The sequence below is a fragment of the Rhincodon typus genome, chromosome 10 (genome assembly GCF_021869965.1).
Source record: "Rhincodon typus isolate 14 chromosome 10, sRhiTyp1.1, whole genome shotgun sequence".
Classification (NCBI taxonomy): domain Eukaryota; kingdom Metazoa; phylum Chordata; class Chondrichthyes; order Orectolobiformes; family Rhincodontidae; genus Rhincodon; species Rhincodon typus.
In genome coordinates this window covers 51,524,509-51,551,021 of record NC_063341.1, presented here as the reverse complement: position 1 = coordinate 51,551,021, position 26,513 = coordinate 51,524,509, and the positions used below count along the sequence as shown (strand labels likewise).

At 40.4% G+C, this 26,513-nt stretch overlaps 1 protein-coding gene across 1 annotated transcript in view; it reads right to left on the bottom strand.

The window, feature by feature from the left end:
• Positions 1-21,668, bottom strand: part of zgc:113531 (uncharacterized protein LOC541359 homolog) — a 25,396-nt gene extending 3,728 nt beyond the window's left edge. The window contains exons 1-3 of the mRNA XM_020532134.2: positions 21,501-21,668; positions 10,604-10,686; positions 4,950-5,463 (exon numbers count right to left, since the gene is read on the bottom strand). Of these exons, the coding sequence (XP_020387723.2) occupies positions 4,950-5,463; positions 10,604-10,686; positions 21,501-21,668 (765 nt within the window). The remainder of the gene's footprint in view (positions 1-4,949; positions 5,464-10,603; positions 10,687-21,500) is intronic.
• Between the last annotated feature and the right edge of the window lie 4,845 nt (positions 21,669-26,513).

The following is a 26,513-nucleotide window of genomic DNA, read 5'->3' as shown; positions in this document are numbered from 1 at the left end:
CTTACCATCCTTGCACTCTGGGCAGCATTTTCCTTTCTCATACACTGAATTAACACATGGGGGTGGAGCACAGTCAGTGCTTTCAGGTTTTATTTAGAATAAAACACTAGTTGTCCTAGTCCAAAGTTTTCTTGTTTTGAGAACAATTCCTTTAGATTTGAAAAGTATACATTTTACTCCATTATTAAAGAAAAGTGAGAAGGATAACCAGGAATTACAGATCAATAAGATTATTGTTAGGAAATTACCATTCTATATTTAAGGATAGAGTATTGAACACTTTGAAAATTTGTATTGATTTCTAAGGGATAGGTTATCCATGATGAAGCTGATTGAACCTTTTGAAGAGTTGATTAAATTATGGGACAAATTAGTGCAAATGAATGTTGCATACACAAACTTCCAGAAGGCATTTGATGATGTTAAGCTCAAGTTGGAACTCATGGGATTGAAGGTGCATTATTAACCTGGTAAAGAAATTGAGTGGCAACAGGGAGAGACTCGGTATATTCGGCAGGTCCTCCAAGTGGCAGGATCTGTCTACTGATGTGCTGCTGGCCTGCAGTGATTTGTTGGGACGTCGGCTATTCACCATGTTTACTGGAGCCTCTTCTTCAAATGTTAATTGCTGCTTAATAGATTATTAGTTTTGAATCTGAGACTGATATTTTTGTTAATCAGGGTTTTAAGGGATAAAAGCCAGTTTTTATGAAAATACATGTGAACTTACAAGTTCGGAGCTGGAATATGCAGTTGGCCTCTTGAACCTGCTCCACCATTCAGTAAAATCCTAGCTGATCTGATTACAGCCTCAACTGCACTTTTCTGCCCACCTGTTATACCCTTTGACTTCCATATTAGTCTAAAATCTATCTACCTCTGCCTTAAAATTATTCAATGACATTGCCTCCATTGCTTTTTGGAAAAGAGAGAGTTGCACATCCTCTCAGAGTAAAAAAAAAATTCCTATCCTATATCCACCCATCCATTCCTGACACTAGCCATTTTGAGCTAATAATGATTTCACCAAAATTGAGCCAGAAGTCACCTTCTGATTATGAAGTTAGCGGTTACAGTAAAAATGTGTCAACGCTTTGAACAATTAATAGCTCATTCTAGTTCACTGCTGCACCTCACTGGGCCCAATGTTCTTACTGTGTATAATTGGCTGATATTTTTGACGTGTTTCCAAATGTAATACATTGACCATAAAATGGTTTGGGACATCAAAAAAAATCTAATATAAATTCAAGTTATTTCATTTTGATGCCTCTCAGTCATCACTTGGATACTGTTTCAACAACCTTCTGTACATTTAAGGTAGTAAAACACCTAGTGTGCTTCACAGGAACATCATCAAATAGAATTTGACACGACCATATAGGGGAAAATTGCAATAGTTGATTATAATCTTGCTAAAGGGGTAGGTTTTAAGAAACCAATTTATGGAACTTGAAAGTAAGGATGAGAATATTTAAATTGCTGCATTTCAAAATGGGAGCCAGTGTAGGCCAGCAAATAAAAGGGTGAACGGAACTTGGTTTGAGTTAAGAGACAACAGCAGACCTTTGGACAAGTGCAAGTTTATGAAGGTAGAGAATGGGTGTCCAGCAAGTAGAACACAATAATCAAGCCTAAAGGTAATTAAGCCATGAATGAAGGTTTTACAGAGTCATACAGCATAGAAACAGACCCTTCGGTCCAACTAGTCCATGCCGACCACGTTCCCAAACTAAACAATCCCACCTGCCTGCATTTGGCCCATATCTCTCCCAACCGTTCCTATTCATGTACTTATCGAAATGTCTTATGAACATTGTAACTGTACCTACATTCACCATTCCCTCTGGCAGTTCATTCCAAACACTAATGGCTCTCTGTAAAAAACGTTGCCCCTCATGTCCTTTAATTATTTCTCCTCTCACCTTAAAAATATGCCCCCTTGTTTTGAACTCCCCTACCCTCGGGAAAAGGCCTTTGCTATTCACTTTATCTATGCACCTCATGATTTGATAAACCTCTATAAAGGTCACCTCTCAACCTCTTACACTCCAATGAAAAACCTCCCAGGCTATCCAGCCTATTTTTATAACACTAAAACCTGCATTCAGGAGCAGAGGGACAGTGGGAAGGGCTAAGTCAGGTGATGATACAGAGCAGGAAGAGGTCATCTTTTGCTGATTGAGCAGATATGGAGTCAGAAGCTCAGCAGGAATCAAACAGTGTGCAAAGATTACAAACAATTTGCTTCAGTCCCAGACAATGATTAGAGTGACTGTGATCAAAGACAATGGTTTTGCAGTTTCTCAGATTTTGATTGGAAACAGTGTTGCTCATTAATTGCAAAACTGATTTAGTCTGTGCAAATATTTTGAGAGTTTCCCTCTGGTGTGACATCCCGAGTCTAAATAGTCCAATGGGTCCAGAATGGACAAAGTTCACAATGAAACCAGAGCAATCCTTCATGTTACTTGAGACAAAAAGCTCTGCAAACAGCTCTTAGCCGATCTCTGATAAATAACTGTAAAACAAATAATACAAAAGATGTGGATTGAGGCATTTAAGTCAACTTGCCTCTAATTGGATTATTAGCAAGTTTAAATTGCTGCCTTACAATATCAGAGAAAAATTTCTGAAAGTAATGTCCTTTGATTTATGGACGGGTAATATATTGAATCCTTTACAATGCTATTTTGGAAATCATACAAAATATTATGAGTTCAGGGTCCACAATATTTGCCAACAATGAGATTCATTCTACTGACAACTTAGGAAAACAAGTGACGTAAAATGGTTACATTAATAGCAACAGACTAGTAATCTCACCTGTAAGCATGCAAAGCTCCCTATCTCCCTGCTACTGACCCACCTTTATGTTTTTGCCAAAATTTTGCGCATGGGTGTTGTTGATTTTAAAATGTTGCTAGTTTATCTAATGTTGACAAGGAGGGGGAACAGACTCAGTCTCAAGGGTACAAAGTTTCTTCTGGAGGCCAAGACAATGTGTTGACCTTCTATACATTGAAGATATATTAAGACACAAGACAAACAGTCAGGATTGATAGGTTTTTTTTAAAAGGTTGGAAAGATGTAACGAGTGGAGCACCACAAGGATCAGTCTGAGGGTCTCAATTATTTTCTATCCACATTAATGACTTGGAGGAGGGGCACAGTATAATATATCCAGATTTGCTGACAATACAAAAATAGGTGGGATGGCATGTTGTAGTGAGCACTTGATATCGATAGGTTGAGTGAGTGGCAGAAACTTGGCATATGGAGTTTAATGTAACAATGTATGAAGTCAAGCACTTTAAAAGGGAGAATCAAAAGGCAAACTATTATTTAAATGGACAGAGATTGCAAAAGGCAAAGCACAGAGGAATGTGGGTGTTCTTCTGCATGAAACTAAAATAAAAGTTAGCATGTAGGTGCAGCAAGCAGTTAAACAGACGTATAGAATTTTGAACTTTATTGCTAGAGAGTTGGAGTTTAAAAAAAGTTAAAACTTATTACAACTGTACAGGGTGTTAATGAGGCCGCATCTGCAGCACTGAGTTCAGGTTTGTCTCCATATTTATGAAAGCCTATCAGCACTGGAGGCTGATTCCTAGCATAATACAGTTGACTTATCAAGAACAGTTAAGCAGGTTACGCCTTTATTCATGAGACCTTAGAAGATAGAGTGGTGATCTTATTGAAACACAATTATGATGGGGCTTGACAGGTAGGTGTTGAGAAGATGTTTCCCCTAATAGAGGAATCTGGAACTAGGGCACATAGATACAAAATAAAAGGACACTCATTTAAAACTGAAATGTAAGGAATTTCTTCTCCAAGAAGGTAGTGAACATCTGGCATTCTCTACACCATGGCATTGTGGAAGCTAGATGACTAAGAGTATAGAAAGAGGAGATGGATAGATTTTTGAATGGTGTGCTTATCTGTGCTAAAGGTTACAACAGTGAGGAGCTATGACATACGATGGTACAGAAAAAAGATCATTCATGACTTTGGTTGGAGCCATTTTGGTGTTGTAGGAGGGACAGACTGAATTGGAGAGATTAAAACAGAGACAGAACCATAAATCTAGATATTGATAGAACATATTGATGGAATTTGCTGAGAAGTGGCAATTGGACAGCTGGTGAGAGCACAGGGTCAACAGGTAGACATCCTAAAGATGATGAATAGTTTTGATGTACAGTTCAGTGTTTTGCATCAAAATGCTTCTACCTGTGAAGTACATCTGCGTTTCAGACAGCCCTTTCAAGTACGAACACAAAATAATAAATGTCACTATTCTTTATGAGAAGGCAGTTAATTGAATACTTGTGTACTGTTATCCATACAGCTATGTTTCTAAATATTCTGTGGTAGACATTAACAGAAAGGTTTATTTTAACCACGGCAGGCTGTTTTACAGTGGAATGCTGTTGAAAAAACATTGTCAGCGCTCAAGGGATTAAACTGACTGCTCATCAACGCAGCTTTGCAGAATGAAAGTCTACAGGAAAAGAAAACTGAAACAAAAGTTAGGAATGAACATTTACGGACCACAGGAAAATGCGCTAAACAGAAGAGTAGAGAGAGGGAGCGCAAGAAATGAAAATGTGGAATAAGGATGATCGCGAAGGACTGGGGGAGTTTAGAGGGTTAGAGAAAGACCAAGCATCAATTTAAATGTTGGTTGGAAACGAGGGGACGAAATTGGGATGTAACAAAGCATTTTCAGGAAACAGAGAGAGAGAAAACATGAAATACCAGAAAGAAATGGTGGAGCAGAAAGGGAACAGAAAGAGCGAGACAGACATAAAGCAAATCTTTGTGAGAATCCTGGTTGCAGTCGATCCTGTAATTTGAGATTAGTTATCACTGCGTCCCCCGTAACAAAATGCCAGCACTGTCCCCTGCAAAACAGTGGCATTTCACGCTGCCCGCTTTGATACCTGGAAGTGCTGCCCCAGCTCGTACACGGCTCCCCGGTATTCACAGCCAATCCTCTCGCAGCGAGAGCAGCAGTCGCTCGGGTAGTGGCTGACATGGATACAGGCGGGAGGCAGCGGTGCACACTCGGTGTGAGGGGCGCACATTGGCCCGGCCAGCGTGCACTCGCACTGGCTGCAAGGATCCGACTCCAGCGTGTACCACTCACCCACAGAATACAAGCTGCCGTTCGCCTCGCAAGTACTGGGCACCGAGAATGCCAGGCTCTGCCCTCCTAACAATGCCAGGAGCAAGGAGAAAAGCAGCTGGCCCGCCTGCACTGACATGCTGCCTGGTGGCTCCTTGTATTGCAGAGGCTGTAATAATGAGGAGGAACTGTTTATAACATCTGGGAATGAGGCACCTTCCGACGAAATGCGCAGGAATGCCGCTGAATCGATCGTGTCTGCTCCACAGTCTCCTTTTCCAGATGTTTGGACACGGCGGGTGTAATTATCACTGCAAAAGGTTATTTTTCTTTTTCAAATAAATACTCGAACAGGTTTTATTTTAACTGTCTTGGGAAAACGCCAAGATTTATTTTACAATCCTTTGTGGATTTCGGGAGGAGGAGGTAATTGCAACAGCAGATGTAACTGTAGATTTTGCAAAATGTTCAGATCCCGGCCATAAACGAAATGCAACAAAAAGTCCTCCTCCTGCTCCTCTGATGCTGCTTGGCCTGCTGTGTTCATCCAGCTCTACACCTTGTTATCTGCAACAAAAAGTCATTGCTTGTGCATGTTGGTTCCACCCTCAAGTATCTCATGTTGTCTCACCAGCGAATGCTAAACACTGCAATGTCCGCTCAAGTCAAAGATTTAATTGTTGCTCTCAACGGGAGAGATTCTGCGCCCGGATTATCGATTTGTCTTGATTTTCCAGCTTGATCTTGTGTCACTGCAGATACCTTACATACCTAGAGTCACCCCGCCACACGTGCTGGGGCCAATTCACACAAAACATGGATTGGGTATGGTCCTGCCCAACAGTGTCATAGAGGTTTACAGCATGGAAACAGGCTCTTCGGCCCACTACCTCTAGCAGCCAGTTCCAGACTTCTCACCAGCCTGTGTGAAAAGACTGCCCCTCTGAACCCTTTTGTATCTCTCCTCTCTCACCTTAAACCTATGCCCTCTAGGTTTAGACTCCCCTATCAAGGGGAAAAGCTGTTGGCTATCTACCTTATCTATTCTTCATGATTTTATAAACCTCTATAAGGTCACCCCTCAGTGTCCTACTCTGCAGGGGAAAAAAGTCCCAGCCTATCCAACCTCTCCTTTTAACTCAAACCTTTTAGTCTAGGTACCATTCGAGTAAATCTTTTCTGCATTCTTTCTTATTTAATAGTATCCTTAGTAGAGTGACCAGAACTGCACACAGTGCTCCAAATGTGGCCTCATCATAGTACCAATGCATTTTTATCCTAGATAGGGGTTAATAGGTATAAAGATACAGGTTTTTCTTTTAAGCAGAATTCACCAGTTTGTAAAAGAGTTAGATTTGAGATATTGTAACCTGTCCAGATATGTTCTGACATAACTCTGGAGTAGATGGGACTTCAAGCCAGACCTCCTGACCCAGAAGTAAGGGACAGGATGGCCTGATCATATAGGCTCATTAGATAGTTGGCAGGGGTGCCAGGTTTGAGGGGCCCCAAATGAGACATTACTTTGCCAAGTAAATAAATGTAAAATTTAATTGTAGGGTTTGTCAAACAAAGGGACCACTGCAGCACAAGACCCCAAAATAGAAGATTACAAAAGTCAGATAAATTATAAATATTCTGTTGCTTCATCCAAGGTTAATATTGCACACTATTCTAATAGTTTGTTATTTAGCACATAATGCTCTATTATTCAACATCATACACTGATATATTATGCACCAGTTGACTCACTAAGTGTCAGTCTCAAGTTACATTTATTGAACACAGAATTTTTAACACAAGAAGCAGTGATGAATTATGAAGCAAAATTCCTTTCCTGTTGTGTTAATTGATTTGTGTATTTTGCCAGGTGCCCACAGAAAACAGGCTGCAGCTTTATTCATTGCATTTTTGGTGGATGAATTCTAATGCATTTCTTTTTAAAAATTGTTCTAAATTGATTCAAGTGTGCCTTTAAATTATAGTTAAATCATATTCAGCGAGGCATTAATGTACAAAAGGAAAATACAGTAGAATTTGGAAGTCTGACATGAGAACCAAAAAACGACTGAAAAAAATCTCAGCAGGTTGGCAGGTAAGATTTCAAGTCAATGATTTTTTTTAAATCAAAACCTCTCCGTTTAATTGGCAAGCACAATCTTGAGCTTCCGTTTGTCATTTTAATTCTCCACCTTGCTCCCAATGCTGATTGCTCCCTATTGTTTTCTCACACAATCAAACCACATGAAATCTCATGGTCCAACATATTCCCTTCTTGTTTATGAGCAAACAGGGGGATTAACCTGGTTCAGTAAACAATGTTGGAGGACATGCCAGTAGCAGCATGTGAAATGCCTAAAAATGAGATGTCAACCTTATAAAGGAACTGGACCTGCATGCCAAGTAATGTATGCTGAACATAATGGACAGAGCTGTGATCCCACAACCAAGGGGTCAGATATAAACTCTGTAGTCCTGTCATGACAGTCGTAAATGGTGGTAGACTATTAAATGACTAACCGGACTGACATTACTTGGCATTTCCATCACTGAATCCTCTACAATCAACATTTTGGATATTACCATTGACACAAAGCTGAACTGGACCTGAAAATAATTATTAGTGTTACAAGGGCAGGTTAGAGGCTAGGAATTCTGCAGTGAGAAATTTAAGTCCTGACTCTCACCAATGAATATTTGAGAGCCTTGACAAAATCTGAGGCAAAGCAGCATGCTTGATAGAACCCATCCACCACCTTCAACATTCAGCCTCTCCAACACCAATGACCAGTGGCACCAGTGTGTACCATCAACAAGATACACTTCAGCACAGCACGAAGACAGCTTTGAACTGCACTCTCAAAACACCGACAACCTTTACTGCCCACAAGGTCGAAGGCAACAAATGCAACGGAATATCGCCACCTATAAGGTTCCCTCCTAGCCATATACCATTCTGACTTGGAGTTATATCATAATTCCTCCACTGTCATGTGATCAAAACTCATAGCACTCCCATCCTAATTGCACTATTAGTGCATTTATGTATCTATGCTACAAAGAGCCAACTCACTACCACCTTCTCAATGCCAAGTGGCAATGAGCAATAAATGCTTACCTAGCCAACAGTGTCCGCGACAGAAGAAAAAAAGAAACAAACCATCTTCTGCGCCATCAAGTTATCCCACAATCCTTCAACGACTTGATCACATTCCCGGTTTCAATAACACAAGTGTTCATGTCAAAATGCTATGTTTCCTCCCTTGATGAATGTCTTCTCTCCTCTGATCATCTGAACATTCTGCATTTTTCTCATGCTATCTTTGTAGGATTTATTTGGAGAGACTTTGAATGGGTGACCAAGGTTGGTTCAACCTTCACGAATTATGACAGTATCACTGTTTTGTGATCTAATTCTAGGATCAACATCAACAAACTGTGATCTGGACATAAGCCAGAAGAGAAGACTTTTCTTTCCTCCTAGTCAGAATCTCCAAATTTTCCACACCTTATTTTCAAATCACCTTCAAAATCTGTCCTTTATTGTGAACGTGGATGACCACTCTTTTTAGGAATCACTGATTTATCATCATTGATGTAAACTTTGTCCCATTGTCACCAAAATTGTTTTCTCTCCAACTTTGCTCACTATTTGACTGGCTGTCATGTCAAAACACATTCATGCTTTTGTTCAAGTTTGACTGAACATAGCTGAAATCTAATAAGCTTATCAGTTTCTCCTCAGAGAGGCTGTGAAACTTTGGCCTTCTCTTACAGAACAAAGTTGATTCTGTTCATAAACATGGTACAGTATTCAGAACTGCTTTGAAATCTACAATGCCTAATTTTCTTGCTATTTTCAGGGCAATGATTTGGACAAATCCTTGAGAAACAGAGTCCATTCTGGCAATTTGCATTGACATATCTTGCACTTAGTCTTCCAACAGTGGCCACATGCCAGGCTTTGCTCTTTACTCTTAGACATCTCCCTAAGTTTCCTCCAATCTTTAACATTCTTTGATATCTGCAAATCTGTAGCTGCTGCACAATTATTTGTCTGCTTTGCAATCTCAACAACTTTTAAGTTTGAACTGGACTGTGTGTCAGACATTCCATATTAATATGAAGTTGCCACATTAGAGGATGGGACCAGTGGGAACACACAATGCACCAGTGAGGTGGTAACCATGACAACATGCACAGAAGCTAAGCAGCTGCATTCAATGGTGTATGTTTCATAGGAATGCCAGTGCACTATGCTGTATGAGTTGCTGTTCATGAGGGAGAAAACTGTCAGTATTCTCCTTAGTATGGAAAACTGCAGGGCCTGCTTGGGCTAGTGTGGTAGAGGAAAACCATTTCCTGGTTGAACCAGAAGAGTCCCTTAAAATTAACAAGATATATTCTATTCACGTTAGCAACTAGTTACAGGTTACATTGATATGATAGATATTATTATAAAGGTATTGAGTAGGACCCGATGTTAAATCTCATTCCTTCAAGATTTCACAAGTCCTCATGACAGCAACATAGTGCATAGGTGCTTATGGCTCCCCTCAGTATTAAACCTTGCAGAGCCAAATGAACCAGTTTCCTATTGTCTGATTCTAGGAGTAGGTTTGCACAGGATGAGTTTGACCACAACATGTAGGAGCAGCAGTAGGCCATTTGGCTCATTAAAGCTGCTCTGATAATCCACAACTCCATTTCCCTGCCTTTCTTCATCATAAACCTCCATTCCCTTAATAAGAAAATCTGTTCAGCTTAGCCTTGAATACACTCAACAACCCAGCCTCAACAGCCCTCTGCGGTAAAGAATTCCCCAGATTCACTATCCCAAGAGAAGAAATTCCTCTTCATCTCTGTCTTAAATTGGTGGCCTGCTTTTCTGAGATTACACCCTCTGGTCCCAGACTCTCCCACTAAGGGAAACAACCACTATGTATCTGCTATGTCAAGTCACCTAAGAATCTTCTATGTTTCAATAAGGTCTCCTCTCATTCTTCCAAACTCCAATGATTACAAGCCCAAACAACACAACCGCTTCTCTTAAGTAAATCCCTCCATACCAGGATCAATGTTAAAACTTTTCTGGACTGCCTCCAATGCCAGGGTATCTTTCATTAGGTAAAGAGATCAAAACTGTTCACGGTATTCCAGGTTGACTTCAGCAGAGAAGTACAGAGAGTTTGGATTTAAGTTAGAAGTAGAGGTTGACTGTTATGCAAGTTTGATCATTGCTCATGTATACACAGTATTTGAGTTTTAAAGAATTTATTCCATAATGGGATTTCCAGCTGATGAACATAAATAGAACAGAAATTTGTATGGCCTGTAGAGCCTGCTCTGCCAAGCAGTCACCAATCAGAGTGAGTATTTTGACATTTGTATAAAATATGGAATTTAATTGTACGACATTGAATCATCCAATGTAACACTTAAAACAAATTATATATTCTATCCTCGTACTTCAAGTAGAAATTCAGCAAAGAACAAGCCGGTGTAAGCAGCAATGATTTTAAAGATGAAAAGAAATTGACTTGCTGACAAGTCTGAAACAAAAATAGGAAAAAACAGGAAACAATTATACTCAGGAAATTCTTGTTTCATGTACAGAGAAAGAAATGATTGCACTTGAGATGCCCTTATTTGTTTATGTATTAAAACACAAAGCAAATCGGTAACTAAAGAAAATAACATAAGTTTTGACCTTTACAGTTGTTAGGTTTCTTTCATCTGAGTGAATAACTAACACCATTTTCCTCTGATTCTTTGATATGAATTGTGTGAAATCATATCAAGTTAGTTATAACTTCTGCACTTTTAAGTTTCATTTACTTTTTTGTGGAATATAATGCCACCAAATGACAGATCCAATATTTCAGAAGGCACCCAAGGGATTTCCAATTGGCAGTCAGCAACAACAAACTCTTTGTGGCAAGTATCCACTTCATTATCAAGACCACCTAATTCCAGCTCTCTAACATGGTCTAACTTTTCTCCTACGTCAGCTCATCTGCTACTGTACCTCTCACCCATTCCTTTTATAATTCTAGTCTTAATTATTCCGATGCTTTTCTGGTCAGCCTCTCATTGTCCATCTTACATACATCTGAGTTTATTCAAGAATTTGTTTCCTGCATATTCTAACACATGTCCCATTCACCAATCGCTTCTGTTAAATTTGTCGTTCTTGTTTTTAAATGCCCTCACCTTTCCTATTTTTATAACCTCCTCTGGCCCTTACAATCTTGCTAAATCTCTGCCTTCCTCCAATTCCAGCCTATTGCTGAATTTAACCACCTTGTCTGGACCCTAACAGTTGGAATTTACTCACTGAAACTCTGCACCTCCCTTCCTCTCCTGGTTCTTTGACTCTGCTTTCAATCATTTTTCCTAGTATCTATTTGTGTGACTCAATGCTAAAATGCATTTGCTAATCCCCTTGTGAAGTGCTTTGGAACAGGTTATTATACAAAATACGTTACATAGATACAAATGATTGTTGTATTACAAAATTTTTTTAAAAATTAGTTGACAGCTGGGAATTCATTGAACAACCATTGTCCAAATTTTGTCTGGGGTGGCATGGTGGCTCAGTGGTTGGCACTGCTGCCTCACAGCACTAGGGACCTGGGTTCACTTCCAGCCCCAGGTGACTGTCTGTGTGCAGTTTGTACATTCTCCCTGTGTCTGCATAGGTTTCCTCCCACAGTGCAAAGATGTGCAGGTTAGGTGGACTGGCCATGCTAAATTACCCATAGTGTTCAGGGATGTGTAGGTTAGATAGATTAGCCATGGGAAATACAGGGATAGGGTAGGGGGTGGTTCACTCTTCGGAGAATTGGTGTGGGCTTGTTGGGCTGAATGGCCTATTTCCACACCGTAGGGATTCTAGGAAAAAAATTATGATGCTGCCTGAATGCCTCACACATCAGAAATATGATCAGGGTTAGATGAATGACATAACTGCAATTCAGACATGTGATTTTGGTAAGATCAAATCCTCGGAGATTTATGAAATTCAGCAGATTCCTGTGACTGAATGATAAAATATGTAGCAATTTGTGTATCAAATTAACAAATTAGATCTATACACACTTTTTATCTGCACAAGTTGATTTATTTCAATAGATTTGCAATGTTTCTTGTGCCACATTTTGTCTATTATAAATTGTTACGACCTCATTTATGATCAGTTTTACCTATGTAAATTTATCACAATATTGGTGTAATGTCCCACCATTTGAAACCACGTGGCACTTTTAAACCCATTGCCTCAGTCTACTACTGATACTGGCCATGTAGTTGCTGCCTTCATTGTCCTTATGGCAGGATTCCTTACTTTTGTGCTGAATGAACCCCTCACTAGTTTAATCCAATACTATAAAACACTAGTAATCAATTTTATTAAAAATGAAACCTGCTTCTATTGAGTTCCAGTAACCTCAAAACTAAGCATAAATAATACTACTTCAATTGACGTTTGAAATTGCAAATTTTATCAGAAATGTTTGATGTTATAAGCTGGAAGCAGAAGTTTCACCCTGAGTCAATTAGTAGCCGTATGACTATAAAATCCACTCATTATGACAAAGCCCATCAGAGACAGTTTTACTAGATGATGGGGACAGGGCCACTAATTCCACATAAAATTCTGCGCGTAGGCTCTGAATGAAGCTGCCAATGATATATAGAAACAGGAGTAGATCATTTAGCCCTATCTGTCTGTCACAGCCAATGGCATGGAATATATGGTGTGCCATGACTCACTGGGGTAACATGCTGGAAATCAGGTCCCACTATTCTCAGTCATCACAAAGGTTAAGAATTCTTAAAATATGTGAAGATTCCCCACTGTATCTGCTTTTCTGGCCCACATTGACAGAAAGCTCAGACCACGTTTCTGTACTCAACAAGAATTACTATTTATTACAAATATTTAAATATTACAGGTAAATAGTTCTGAACAATCAGCATATATCTGTACCAATTAAAAGTCTAATTCCCTTATACACTTCACTTAAACATAGAGGAAAAAATGGATTATGAATGTAGTGAAAAGCTAGGAGGAGAGTTCAGTGATTCCTGTTCACAAGGGTTGTTCAGATGTTTCTTGTGATTCTTGTGCTAGTCAAAATGCTGCTTCTCAACTATCATTCTCTGCCTATTTTCATAGGTTTACAAGATGCACATGGTGGCTGGTTCTTTAATAAAATGTCACAGGTTCGATCATTAAAACTCACAGCATATAGCAACTGCTAAAGGAAAGATAACTGATTTTCTTCAGGCTTAAATTGACTTTTACTATAGAGAACCAAGAGACTTGGTGATCTGAAGGCTTCTGTGAATCTTGTTCACAGCCCCAAACTGGTCAGGTACCTGAGAGCCAACCACATAATTGTTAACAAGCAGAAGACCTTTGTCATTGGTAACTGGTTACTAGTCCGCAAACAAATCCGCTACTTGTTGTCAATAAAAACCCCATTAGTACATACTCTTCGGCTCCAGTTCATCTGCAACAATACTATTATCCTGTTCAAACAATATTCACAATGAATATCAAGTTACTTGCTTTCAAACCATACAGTCATCCTTGCAATCCTCAATTTTAAGAGTTCTTTTCTTATAATAATCCACAATTTAAAAAAGAGCAAAAATAAAAAATAAGTTGTCATTAGAGATGTAGAAACAGCTTATTAGATCCAAAGAGTCCATACTGGGTGTGTACTCTAACTGAATTTCAACCTAATCCATTTATTTCAGATGAATATTTCAGTATATTTTCCATTCCCTTTTCTCTTGTATTCATCTAGTTTCCTTTCCTAAGCCTCTAAGCTACTTGCTTTAACCACTGCTTGCAGTATTGAGTCATACAATTTTGCTATTCTGAGTCAGGAAATTTCTCGTTGTTTATCTATTTTGTGCTATGTCCCCTGGTTTTAGATTCTTCTGCAAGTAAAAACATTCCTTTCACAAGTAACTTGACCGACAAATTTATCAGTTTAAAGACCTCTAAGGTCTTTTTTCAATTTTCTTTTTTTCTAAAAAGAAGACACAGCCTGCTCAATCTTTCCAAATTGCCGTGATGTCTTGGCCAGCGGCCTTCAATGGAAAGTATTTTTGTATTTTTTTTTGAATGCATCTATATTCTTTTTATGGTATATAGACCAGAACAGTGCACAATAAATGTGGTCTTCCCAAGGTCCAATACAAGTTGATTGTAACTTTTGAATTTAATATCCATTTTGTAAGGTTCCTCATAAGTTAGTGGGCAAAATTATAGCATATTGGATAGGGGCAGTTATATTAGCATGGATCAAAAATTGTTTGACAGACAGAAAACAGAGTGTGGAAGTAAATAGCTCTTTTTCTGAGTGGCAGGCTGTGACTAGTGGGGTACTGCAAGGATCAGTGCTTGGGGCATCAGCTATTCATGATATATGACTATAAGACTATCTTGGATGGGGGAACCATATGAAATATTTCTAAGTTTCTCAGTGACAAAAGTGGGTGGGATTGTGAGGTGAGAGAATACATGGAGGCTTCAAAGTGACTAAGATAAGTTAAGTGAGTTGGCAAAGACATGGCAGAAGCAACATGACTAAATATGAAGTCACACACTTGGGTGTCTATTATTTAACTAGTGATATATTCAGAAGTGTGGATAAGAAAAGGGATCTGGGATTAGGTGTAGTTTTGGACATCCTAAGAAAGAATATAGTGGAGGCGAAATCACTGAATATATTCAAGAAAGAAATAGATAAATGTTTAGATTTAAAAGGTATCAAGGGTGTGGGGAGAAAGCAGGAATGCGACGTTGAGATTGAGGATTAGTCATGATATGATTGAACAATGGACCAGGCTCAAAGGGCCAAATGACCTACTCCTGCTCCTGGTTTCTATATTTGAGTGTCATCGTTGATTTTAGGGATTGAACTGCTTCGATGTGTTGCAGGTAAACCACCACAACTTGATTTGGCTGCTTAAGAAATCTCACAGTCAAGTACTGAAACAATGATTTAAACTTTATTGCGTGTAGCAACCAAAACAAAATCCCCCATGTGAACAAGTCAACTTGGCTATTACCCGATTAATGATGAAATTTAGCTACAATTCCAACCAACAGTGTCAGTCTCTGGAAGTGTCCAGGGTTCGCTTCTTGTGGACTGTTGTTCTTTGAAGTTCTGCTAAGGGAGAGTTGCTTTTTCATACACGTTTCTGTCCTTCAGGTCCATAATGTGATATTATTGATGATTATTTACATTCTTTTCATTGAAAATATTGACTACTCTTTTGGAGTTCTTGGATCCGCAGCTTGCTCCTTATGAGAATTAGCTCCTCTGTTATGTTCGGCCTGAATTGTCTGTTTGAAGACACATCTGTCTTGTAATTAACTTCTTAAATTCTTCAACAGGGCAATCATTTATCCTGGTGACGTGAAGCATCCAGTTACCAAGCAGGTGACAAAACAATTTTTTGTCTGCAGCCTGGACTCCTTGCTAAGTGCTAATTGCTTTCAATTCCTGGATAAGTTTGTTCTTGTCCCATAATAAATTCCAGACAGCGTTATTGCTGCTTCTGTGTAGATGTAACAGTTTGTTGATTCTTTCAGTCCATGAACAGTTATTAAATTTCTGAAGTTTATAATATCACAAAGGGGTCTATGAATTCTCTTTGAAGAAAGGAACAGCAATTATATAGTGCTGTAGAACCATTTCTGGGTAGCACGCATAATCTACCATGTAGATAGTTCACTTCTGGTCAGTGCAGGGAACTGAAACTGACAAAATTGCCAGAAGCCCTCTAAGTATATTCCAACTTTAATATTCTTTGAGATTTCTGGATATGCACCACTGTGGTGACTTTACCTTACTGGTTAATATGTTGTCGGCTTTGTATTTTACAACATTGCACTCACTCGATGGGCTATGTCAGAAGTCTATTATTGCTTTAAATTTCTTTCACAACCTTTTCTAGCCAGATCAACATTCTGCATAGAGTAAATATGATTCTTTTAATTTATCTCTCTTGCATGTCATCTGCTATGGTTATGTCAACTTCCAAATTTAATGAATTGAATCAGATAAATCAGTGAAATTCTAAAATCACTATAGTGTGTAAGCAGGCCATTCAGCCCATCGAGTCCACGCTGCCCCTCTGAAGAGTTGTCTAACTCACTAAAAAAGTATATGGTGAAAAAAAAAAGTGTTCTCACTCACTTCCAACTATAATGTTGCTGTGTCTTTTATCTTCACCTGAACTTTCAGTTAGGTTGAACATTGAGTTTTAAAACAATTTTGTTGCTTCATTTTCAAAGTGATGTTTCTGGACTGAGTTTAAGAAATATACAATGCTGTCTGGTATTCATGATTAGTTTCCAAGCAAAATAGCCTGCCTCTGTTGATATAAACAAAACCTAATCAGATCAAGTTTGTTTAGTTACTACCTCCGTTTGTTCAAATGGAAATATATGTGAGATAGTCATTTTGCAACTACTTGTCAGATGTAGGCTGAAGCTGGAAAGGGATGTAAGCTAGATGGAATTTTTAAAATATTTTGTTTCAGACCTTGCTTAGGAAACATCTCTGAAAATAATGATGGAATTATTACCATCCGTTCAAATTACAAATACTAGTCATGAAATATCTCCACATATCCTGTCACCAAGTCAACTTTATTTACACTGAACATTCCTTGACTTTAATACTGCCTCTTCAGAGTCAGCTATCAGAGAGTCAGTATCTCTGACGCTCGCCTTTTTTTTAATCTGTCAGCCAGAGCTCCCTGATTGGACCACCTTAACAGTCCCAAACAGGAAATCCTGTTCTGACGTCCAGCTGGTTAACCTCATTATAATCACAAAAATTCATACTACAATTACTAGCCCATTAATAATCAAAGCTCCCTGAAAGGAACTGGCCAGTGTGAATGGTCTTTTGTGATTTGACTTGATTGACGGCTGTGTGCTCCATGCACACTAAAGAATCATAGAATCCCTACAGTGTGGAAACAGGCCCTTCACCACCCCCCCCCCCCACCCCGAGTCCACACCAACCCTCAGAGCATCTCACCCAGACCTATCCCCCTATAACCCACCTAATCTGCACATCCCTGAACACTATGGGCACTAGCCTGCAATCCATCTAGCCTGCACATTTTTGGATTGTGGGAGGAAACCGGAGCATCCGGAGGAAACTCCACACAGACAGTTGCCCAAGGGAAGAATCGAACCCGGGTCCCTGGCTAAAGTTGGAACATATTTTGAGGAATGTTGGCGATTTCTGCTGTTTCCGTTCCCTTTGTTGGGTCATGGTTGACCTGTTCAAATGGAAATTTCGGTCAACATGCATGTTGTAATGAAAGATGTGTGATTTACACATTAGTACCTTTTCTTTAGAGTTTGGATTTCAAACTAGTGGCATATGGGTGTTGATCTATTTTGTAAAGCAGTTTAGACATTAACAAGATCAATCTTTCTAAAAACATGATTTTAAACCAGTATGTCCTGGAGTGTTCATGGAGGTTTGTCTATATTGTGTGGGTTTACAACAGGAGAGAGAAAACATTGAAAGATATTAGGTTGCTTTTGAGTTTGGAATAATCAATGATTGATTTTAATTTAGAGAAAACCAGAAAATGGTGAGCTTTGGGGGCAGTTTGAAGAAGACTTAACTGATCATGTACAAGTAAAGGTTCTGCCAGAAAGGAGATTGTTCAAACAGTTAAGGAAATAACTTGCCATAGTAAAAGGGCTTTGTTTGTGAAAGCTCCAGACTAGGAGTATTTGGTTAGAAACTTGCTTGGTTTATTCAAAGCAGGGCAAGTCTAAGATCTCAGTTGTGTAAGAATTCAAGAAAAAGTTTCACAGCTTACAAGAGAGGAACTGCGGAAAAAAGTAGTTTAGTCAAACCCACTGATTTGCTAGAGAAGGACGCATTCTGTAGATTGAGAAACTGTAAAGTGATGATGATGTTAGGGAGTAGACGGGATTTTGTTTTGCTGTGTTTTTAAATCTTTCAATCCTAGCGTGGGGCAGCCCAAAACTAGAGGGCATAGATTTAAGGTGAGAGGGGAAAGATTTTAAAAAAAGGCATGAGGGGTAACTTTTTCCACACAGAGGATTATGTGTCTATGGAATGAACTGCCAGAGGAAGTGGTGGAGATAGGTACAATTACAACATTTAAAAGCCATCTGTATGGGTTTATGAGATAGTAGGAACTGCAGATGCTGGAGAATCTGAGATAACAAGGTGTAGAGCTGGATGAACACAGCAGGCCAAGCAGCATCATAGGAGCAGGAAGGCTGACATTTCGGGCCTAGACCCTTCTTCAGAAATGGGGAGGGGAAGGGGGTTCTGAATTAAATAGGGAGAGGGGGGAGGCGGATAGAAGATGGATAGAGGAGAAGATAGGTGGAGAGGAGACAGACAGGTCAAAGAGACGGGGATGGAGCCAGTGAAGGTGAGTGTAGGTGGGGAGGTAGGGAGGAGATAGGTCAGTCCAGGGAGGACGGACAGGTCAAGGGGGTGGGTTGAGGTTAGTAGGTAGGAGATGGGGGTGGGGCTTGAGGTGGGAGGAGGGGATAGGTGGGAGGAAGGACAGGTTAGGGAGGCGGGGACGAACTGGGCTGATTTTGGGATGCAGTAGGGGGAGAGAAGATTTTGAAGCTTGCGAAGTCCACATTGTGAAGTCCAAGCAGAGGCTTGGGGACTGCTTTGCAGAACACCTACGCTCGGTTCGCACTGAACAACTGCAACTCCCAGTCACGAACCATTTCAACTCCCCCTCCCATTCTGCAGACGACATGTCCATCCTGGGCCTCCTGCAGTGCCACAACGATGCTACCCGAAGATTGCTGGAACAGCAACTCATATTCTGCTTGGGAACCCTGCAGCCCAATGGTATCAATGTGGACTTTACAAGCTTCAAAATCTTCCCTCCCCCTACCGCATCCCAAAACCAGCCAAGCTCATCCCCACCTCCCTAACCTGTCCTTCCTCCCACCTATCCCCTCCTCCCATCTCAAGCCCCACCTCCATCTCCTACCTACTAACCTCATCCCGCCCCCTTGACTGGTCCATCCTCCCTGGACTGACCTATCTCCTCCCTACCTCTCCACCTACACTCACCTTTACTGGCTCCATCCCCGCCTCTTTGACCTGTCTGTCTCCTCTCCACCTATCTTCTCCTCTATCCACCTCCCCCTCTCTCCCTATTTATTTCAGAACCCCCTTCCCCTCCCCCATTTCTGAAGAAGGGTCTAGGCCCGAAACGTCAGCCTTCCTGCTCCTCTGACGCTGCTTGGCCTGCTGTGTTCATCCAGCTGTACACCTTGTTATCTCTGTATGGGTTTATGAAGAGGAAAGGTTTAGAGGGATATGGGCCAAGTACTGGCCAATGGGGCTAGGTCAGATTGGGCTGTCTGGTTGGCACGAATGAGTTGGACTAAAGGGTCTGTTTCCATGCTGCATGACTGTATGTTATATTTAGGTAAATTGGTTTGGTTTAATTTACTTTTACTAATTTTGCACAATAAATTTCTCTAACAATAAAAGAGAAATCTGCAGCCTTGTGTTTCAGTAAGAGACTGTCAGTAAAAGATTGTCATGTTAAATAATATGTATCAAGCAGTAGCATCAGTGTTGATCACAATAATGTTACTTTATAAATGTTACAGTGGTTTAACATTGGGGATCTCTTCTTCAAAGAGAATTCATGGCCCTATTGGGATGTAGTTCACCCCTGATTCAGGATAACACCTGTGCTCTGTGGTGTGAGACCAGTGCATCAGCCCATTCAAAAATATAGGCATCATAAATTCATTGGAGAATGCAAATTATGCATAAGGAAGACTTTTTCAAGCATGTACAATCTGAATTCCATCTTCACTATGTTCTAAATATTTATATGGTCAGGAACATACATTGTCCTTCTTATACAATTTTTGTAAATAAAGGCATTTCATTGGTTGAATCTTAATAAAACAATTTGACTACGTGTGTTATTTTTCAATCCATCAGTGAGCCCAAAAGTGCAGTGTCAACTGCCTGACATCTAATACAAAATATCTTAAAATTATAATTATTAATCCTGAAGCTTATGTTTGTCATTCAAACAACAGTTAACATTGATTAACTTGAGAATATGGCATATGTATGTTTTGATGGAAACTAGATTGTGTCTGAACACACATTAAGGGAACTGGACGGAAGCTTTAAATAAAACATTGCTATAAGGAGACTAGAGGTTGAAGCTTTTCAATATGCATTCATCAGAATCAGGACACAAGAAACAGACTTGAACAAAAAATAAACCATTTTATATGGAATGAGAAGAGGGTGCTGACTGGTTGAGCCATCAATGACATGGAGATGTAGCAAGAACAGTTAACTGTCAATCTTAATTCTCAAACCAGGCAGTAAGCTTCTGATTGGTCATGTTGTTGCCATGGTCAATATTCTTACTGGATCTCCAAGCTAAGGAAACGGTCCAGCAAATCTTACCTCTTCTATAAGATGGTCTCAAGTCCATTTCTTGTGTCCTGGTTCTGCTGGGCGTAAGGTGAAAAGCTTCAATTTGTAGGATCCTTTTATCAATGTTTAAGTTTTGTACTATCAACCATTTATTTATAGCTTGAAATGGAATGCTGATTACACAGGCACTTACGCAATTGCATTTATTTATAAATAATATGACATTGTTTCCAGGCTCTATCATAACACGAGTTGCTTTCAGCATAGCCATCCATAGTCCTCATTATCATTTACCTAGCCTCGCTTCTTCACTGGCTTACTATGGACAAACTTTTTGTCTGCCTTACCTTTCTTCCCTGTCTGTCTCTCTCACTTCCACCTCCAACTATCCCTTACTCCTTCCCCTATCCTAACCACCATAAACAAAAATACCACCTTTTCTGAGCAGCTAACAGTTCTGAGGAAGTGTCACTGGACCCAAAACATTGTGCGTTTTGTTTTTTCCTCCCCACAGATGCTGCCAGACCCGCTGAGTTTCTCCAGCAATTGCTGGTTTTGTTTCAGATCTCTCGCATCTGCAGTTCTTCGTTTTAGTTCAGTGTTTCCCTCCTGCCGAGTTCTGCAACTGTCAGCGTTTGCATCTGCTTTAATTCAAGCGCGTCTTGCGTAGTTTGTGCTCGTGAAACTGAAGTTTATTCCGGTAGTCAGTACGTTGGCGGTGACTTGTGACCCTTTCAGTGGCTGTTGCTGTTGGGTCTCGCTTTAAGACGAACTTTTCATTTTGGAGTTGGACGATCGTAAATCCTGGAGTGGGGTGGTCAGTTCTCGCGAGAGGTGGGCCTTGGAGATGAGAGTTTGTGATGGCGACGGTATCAGGGTGGGTCGGTAACCGGGCAGAGCTGAGGGCCAGCGGCTGTGTGTTGGCGGAGCCGGAGGTGAGTGCACGCTGTGGCCGGCATCGCTTTAGTCCGCGTGTCAAGTGCCGGTTCTCGGTGTTTCAGCCGCTCTCGGGCCAAGTTTCCGGCCCCCGGCCTGTCGAGCCCCAGGGCCGGGCTCATGAAGTGACACAGTCTTCTCCCCTTGCTTTTGGTATTTTCCAAGAGAAATCAATTGGGGCCAGAAATTACTACCTTAGGCATGGACATTAGAAGTAACTCATGCCGGCGGACCTTAAGTCAATATAACAAAGTGAATAGTTGCATATACATTTGATGGAAACTTCTTTTCACGAATAACTTAATGACTTGCATTAGAACAGGTCAATAAGGACCAGGTGTATGTAATTAAGCTGGTCAAACCACTCCACCATTCAATGAGAACATGGCCAGTATGATTGTAATTTCAAATTCACATTCCAGCTGATCCCTGGTGACCTCTCACCCCCTTGTTTAACGAGAATCTACTTCTCATTTGAAAATGTTCAAGGGAGGTGAGCAAAGTTGCATTTGTGGTTATTGAAGGAAGGGGTCATCAAGTTATACAGCATGGAAACAGGCCCCTTGGCCAACGCGTCCATGCTGTTCAGGTTTTGTAAACCCTTTAAACCTTTCCTATCATGTACCTATCCAAATACCTTTTAAATGGTGTAACTGTACCTGCCTCCACCACTTCCTTTGGCAGCTCATTCCATATATGTCCCACCTTCTGTTGAAAAAGTTGACTTTTAGTTCCCTCTTATATCTTTTTCCTTTCACCTTAAACTTATGCCTTCTAGTTTTGGGCTCCCCTTCCCTGGGGAAAACATCTTGCTTCCATTCACTTTTTCAGGAAAAGCATTCCAAAGATGCTCAATCCTCTGAAGAAATTTCCTCTTGTCTCTCTTTTAAATGGTGATCCCTGGTTTTTAAACCATGATTCCTATTTCTAGATTCTTCCATAGTAGGAAATGTGTTCTCCACGTCCTTGTCAAGACTGCTCAAGATTTTATTTGTTCCACTCAAGTCACTTATTGCTCTTCTAAACTCCAGTAAATACAAGCCTAGCCTGTCCAGCCTTTGCTCATGAGACAACTCTCTCATTCAGGTATTAGTTGGTCAACCTTCAGAACTCCTGCTAGCACATTGACATCCTCCCTTCATTGGAGAGACCCATACTGTGCACAGTACTCCACTTGTAGTCTCAGCACCTCTCTAACTTCAAATAATTGTTGATCTTGCTTTGCGCACTTCCTGTACAACCATAACTTTGTATGCCATGCTCTGTAAGCACCCTGTGATCTGTATGTCCTTGTTTGCTATGATCTGCCTGTACTCCTTGCAAAACAAAGCTTTTCACTGTACTTAGGTACATGTTTGATTTGATTTATTATAGTCACAAGTGCCCTGTATAACTGAAGCATAACTTAATTATTTTGTATTCAAGTCCTCATGATGTCACATTCTATAACCTTTTATAATTTTTTGCTGTACCCACGTACTAATCTTTTATGATTAGTGTATGAGGATACCCAGATCCCTCTGCATTTCAGAGCACTGCAATCTCTCAACATTTAAGCAGTGTACTTTTTTTGCAAATGGATCATTTCAAACTTTCCTGCATTTTACTCCATTTGCCACATCTTTGTCGCATCACATAATCCAACTACGTTTTTGTTGCCCCCTTGTGTCCTGTTCACAACCGACTTTCCTGTCTGTCATCAGACAAAATGGTAACTGTACCTCCTGTCCTTTCACTTAAGTCACCAATGTAAATTGTAAGCCGTTGAGGTTCCAGCACCAAACTCTGTAGTGTAACAGTTGTTACATTTTGCCAACCGGAAAAAAGACTCACACCTAATTTCTGTCAGTCACCTAAATGTCTAACCATGTCAATTTGCCGCCCTCCATATGACAAACTTTTATTTTCTACATTGATGTTTGATGTGGCACTTTATGAAATGCGTTCTGGAAATCTAAGAACAGTGACATCCACCAATTCCCATTTATCCACAGCATGTACTAGTCAAACAATTCCAGTGGATTGGTCAAACAATTTCCTTTTCACAAAACCAAGCCTGGTTGCCTTGGACTAATGATCTAAGTGCTTGCTATAATATCTTTACAAACAGTTTCTAACATGTTCCCAGTGACTGTTGATCTAACTGAACTGTAGTTTCTTCTTTTCTGTCTTTTTAAATAAAGGAATTACACTTGCTATCTTCCAATATAATAGGATCATTCCTGGATCAAGAGGACATTGGAAAACTACAATGTATCAGATATCTCACTAGCCACTTTTAAGAGCCTGGGATGAAGGCTTTCAGGACCCAAGGACTTGTCAGCAAATTACCCCAGTACCACTTCTCTGGTGATTTTCCGGAGTTCCTCTCTCCCTTCCATTTCCTTATTTATTGCTGCTCTGAGAATGAACTTAGAACAGAACAGCACAGGAACAGATCTTTCTGCCCAACAGGCCTATGCTGACTATGATGCCATTCTAAACTAATCCTATCTGCCTGCACATGGTCCGTCTCCCTCTTGTCCCTGCCTGTTCGTGTGTCTGTCTAAATGCCTCTTAAAACATTGCTACTGTATCTCCTTCCACCACCTTTCTTGACTGGCTGTTCCACTCTCTGCATTTAAACAAAACCACTTGCACATCTCCTTTAAACTTCCCCCTCCTCACCTTGAACAATGCCTCTTGGTATTGGACATTGCTACCGTGGGAAAAAGACTCTGCCTATCCATGTTTCTCTCAATTTTATATACTTCATTAGGTTACCCCACTGCCTCTGACACTAGCAAAAACAAAGTTTGTCCAACCTGTCCTTATTGCTAATACGCTCCAGTCCAGGCGACATCCTGGTAAACCTCTTTTGCACTCTTTCTAAAGAGTCATGTCCTCCTATAGTGTGGCAATCAGAACTGCACTTCAGTACTTCACATATGGCTTAACTACAGTTGTTGGATGTATCCTCTACAGTGAAGGCTCATGGAAAATACCTGTTCCAATGCCATTCCCTTATTTTGCATTATTATTTCTTAAATTAACTTTCTATATGATCAACACGCACTTTGTTAAATCTTTTCCTTTTTAAATATTTATAGAAATTCTTACCATCTATTTTTATATTTCTGGCTAATTTTCTGTTGAGCTGTATTTTTCCATTCTTAAATTTTTAGCCATTATTTGCTTTATAATGCTTTATATTCTGTCCAATCCAATGACCTGCTACCTATGCACAGTGACTTACATTCACTAAAGTTATGCTTTTAATGATGCACATCTGTGTTCTGAGATTTCTGAGATTAGTGCTAAAACTGTCAGAAAAATGTCAGCATCTTCAATTAAATGCATATTTGGAACTATATCACCATACCTTCACGGTCACTGGATCAAAAACATTCCCTGCCTGACAAAATATACTATGTACATCTACAGTGTTAACAGACTGCATAGTTCAAGAAGGCAACTCACCATCATGCTTTCAGATGCAGTTTAGGATGGGTAATAAATGTTGGCTTTGCCAGTGACACTCCCCTCCCTTGACAAATGAGAATAAAAGCCCACAATGAGGGAGCAAAATCTTCCAAGTAATATGATCTAAAGCAGTGATCAAAGACTCAGTGCCGTGGTATTTATCACAAAGTGGTAGGCTTCAAATCAATATTATTGAGTTTTATTGGGTTAAAAGGGTTGGAGTCACTCACATTTTAATAAAGACTTCTTACAAGCTGAATGATGCCTGGCACTTTGTAGGTATAAAAAGTGGAGACTGAACAGTGCAGAGGAGACAAAAAAAAAATGCTGTTTTGGGGAACAAAAGGAGTTGAAGAGAACAATTTAAAGCCTTTAAGATCAAAGAGGAAAATGGCAAGTGAATGTGCTGAGAAAAATACAGCAAGAGCATGATCTGAATGAAAGAAAGAAAGTATAGAATGAGGTGTAGACACCTGTCACAGGAGTAGTGGGTGGCTTAAATACTTTCAAGCCCCTGGGCATACTCGTCTGAATATGTTTAATCTCATCTAAGTTTGGAAGCTAAGGCGACTGAGATTTGCTTAATACTTGGATAGGAGACTGCTGGGAATGCTACATTCAATAGGTGGTGTCATTGCCAAATGGGCATGTTTATCTTGTAAACCAAACATTGTGCATTCGATTACCTTCCACACCTGGCAGCATTTGATTTTAAGGGTCTTGCATGCAGTTTCCCTACCTCTGGGCCAGAAGTTTCAGGCTCAAAGATAACACAGTGTGGAGCTGGAGGAACACAGCAGGCCAGGCAGCATCAGAGAAGCAGGAAAACTGATGTTTCAGATCAGAACTAGGAGAGGGGGAAAAGGGAGTTCTGAAATAAATAGAGGAGGGGTGGGGCTGGGGAATGTAGGTGGGATGGTGATAGGTGAGTGCAGGTAGGCAGTGGTGGGGATTGGTCAGTGAGGTGGGAGAGAAGACAGACAGACAGACAGGTCAAGGAGGTGGGGATGAGAGGGAGGGTTGCTCATGGAATGAGGCTGGGGGTGGGGAGATTTTAAAAACAGTAAAGTTCACATTAAGACCATTAGGTTGTAAGCTCCCAAGGCGGAATGTGAGGTGCTGCTCCTCCAGTTTCCGGGTAGCGTCGTCGTGACACTGGAGGAGGCCCAGGATGGACATGTCGTCCAGGGAATGGGAGAGGGCGTTGAAGTGGTTTGCGACTGGAAGGTGTTGTCGTTTGTTGCAAACCGAGCAGAGGTGCTCTACAAAGCGGTCTCCAAGCCTCCTCTTGGTCTCACCGATGTAGAGGAGGCCACATCGGGAGCAGCGGATGTGCAGCTGAACATCTGTCTGATGTGGAAGGTTTTTTTGGGGTCTTGGATGGAGATGAGGGGGGAGGTGAAGGGGTAGGTAGTTATCTCTGACTCCAGTATCGGCAGTTCTTACTATCTCCAGATTCAGGCTCAAGTCCACCCACTGCAATTATCATAACCTGTAAAATTAGA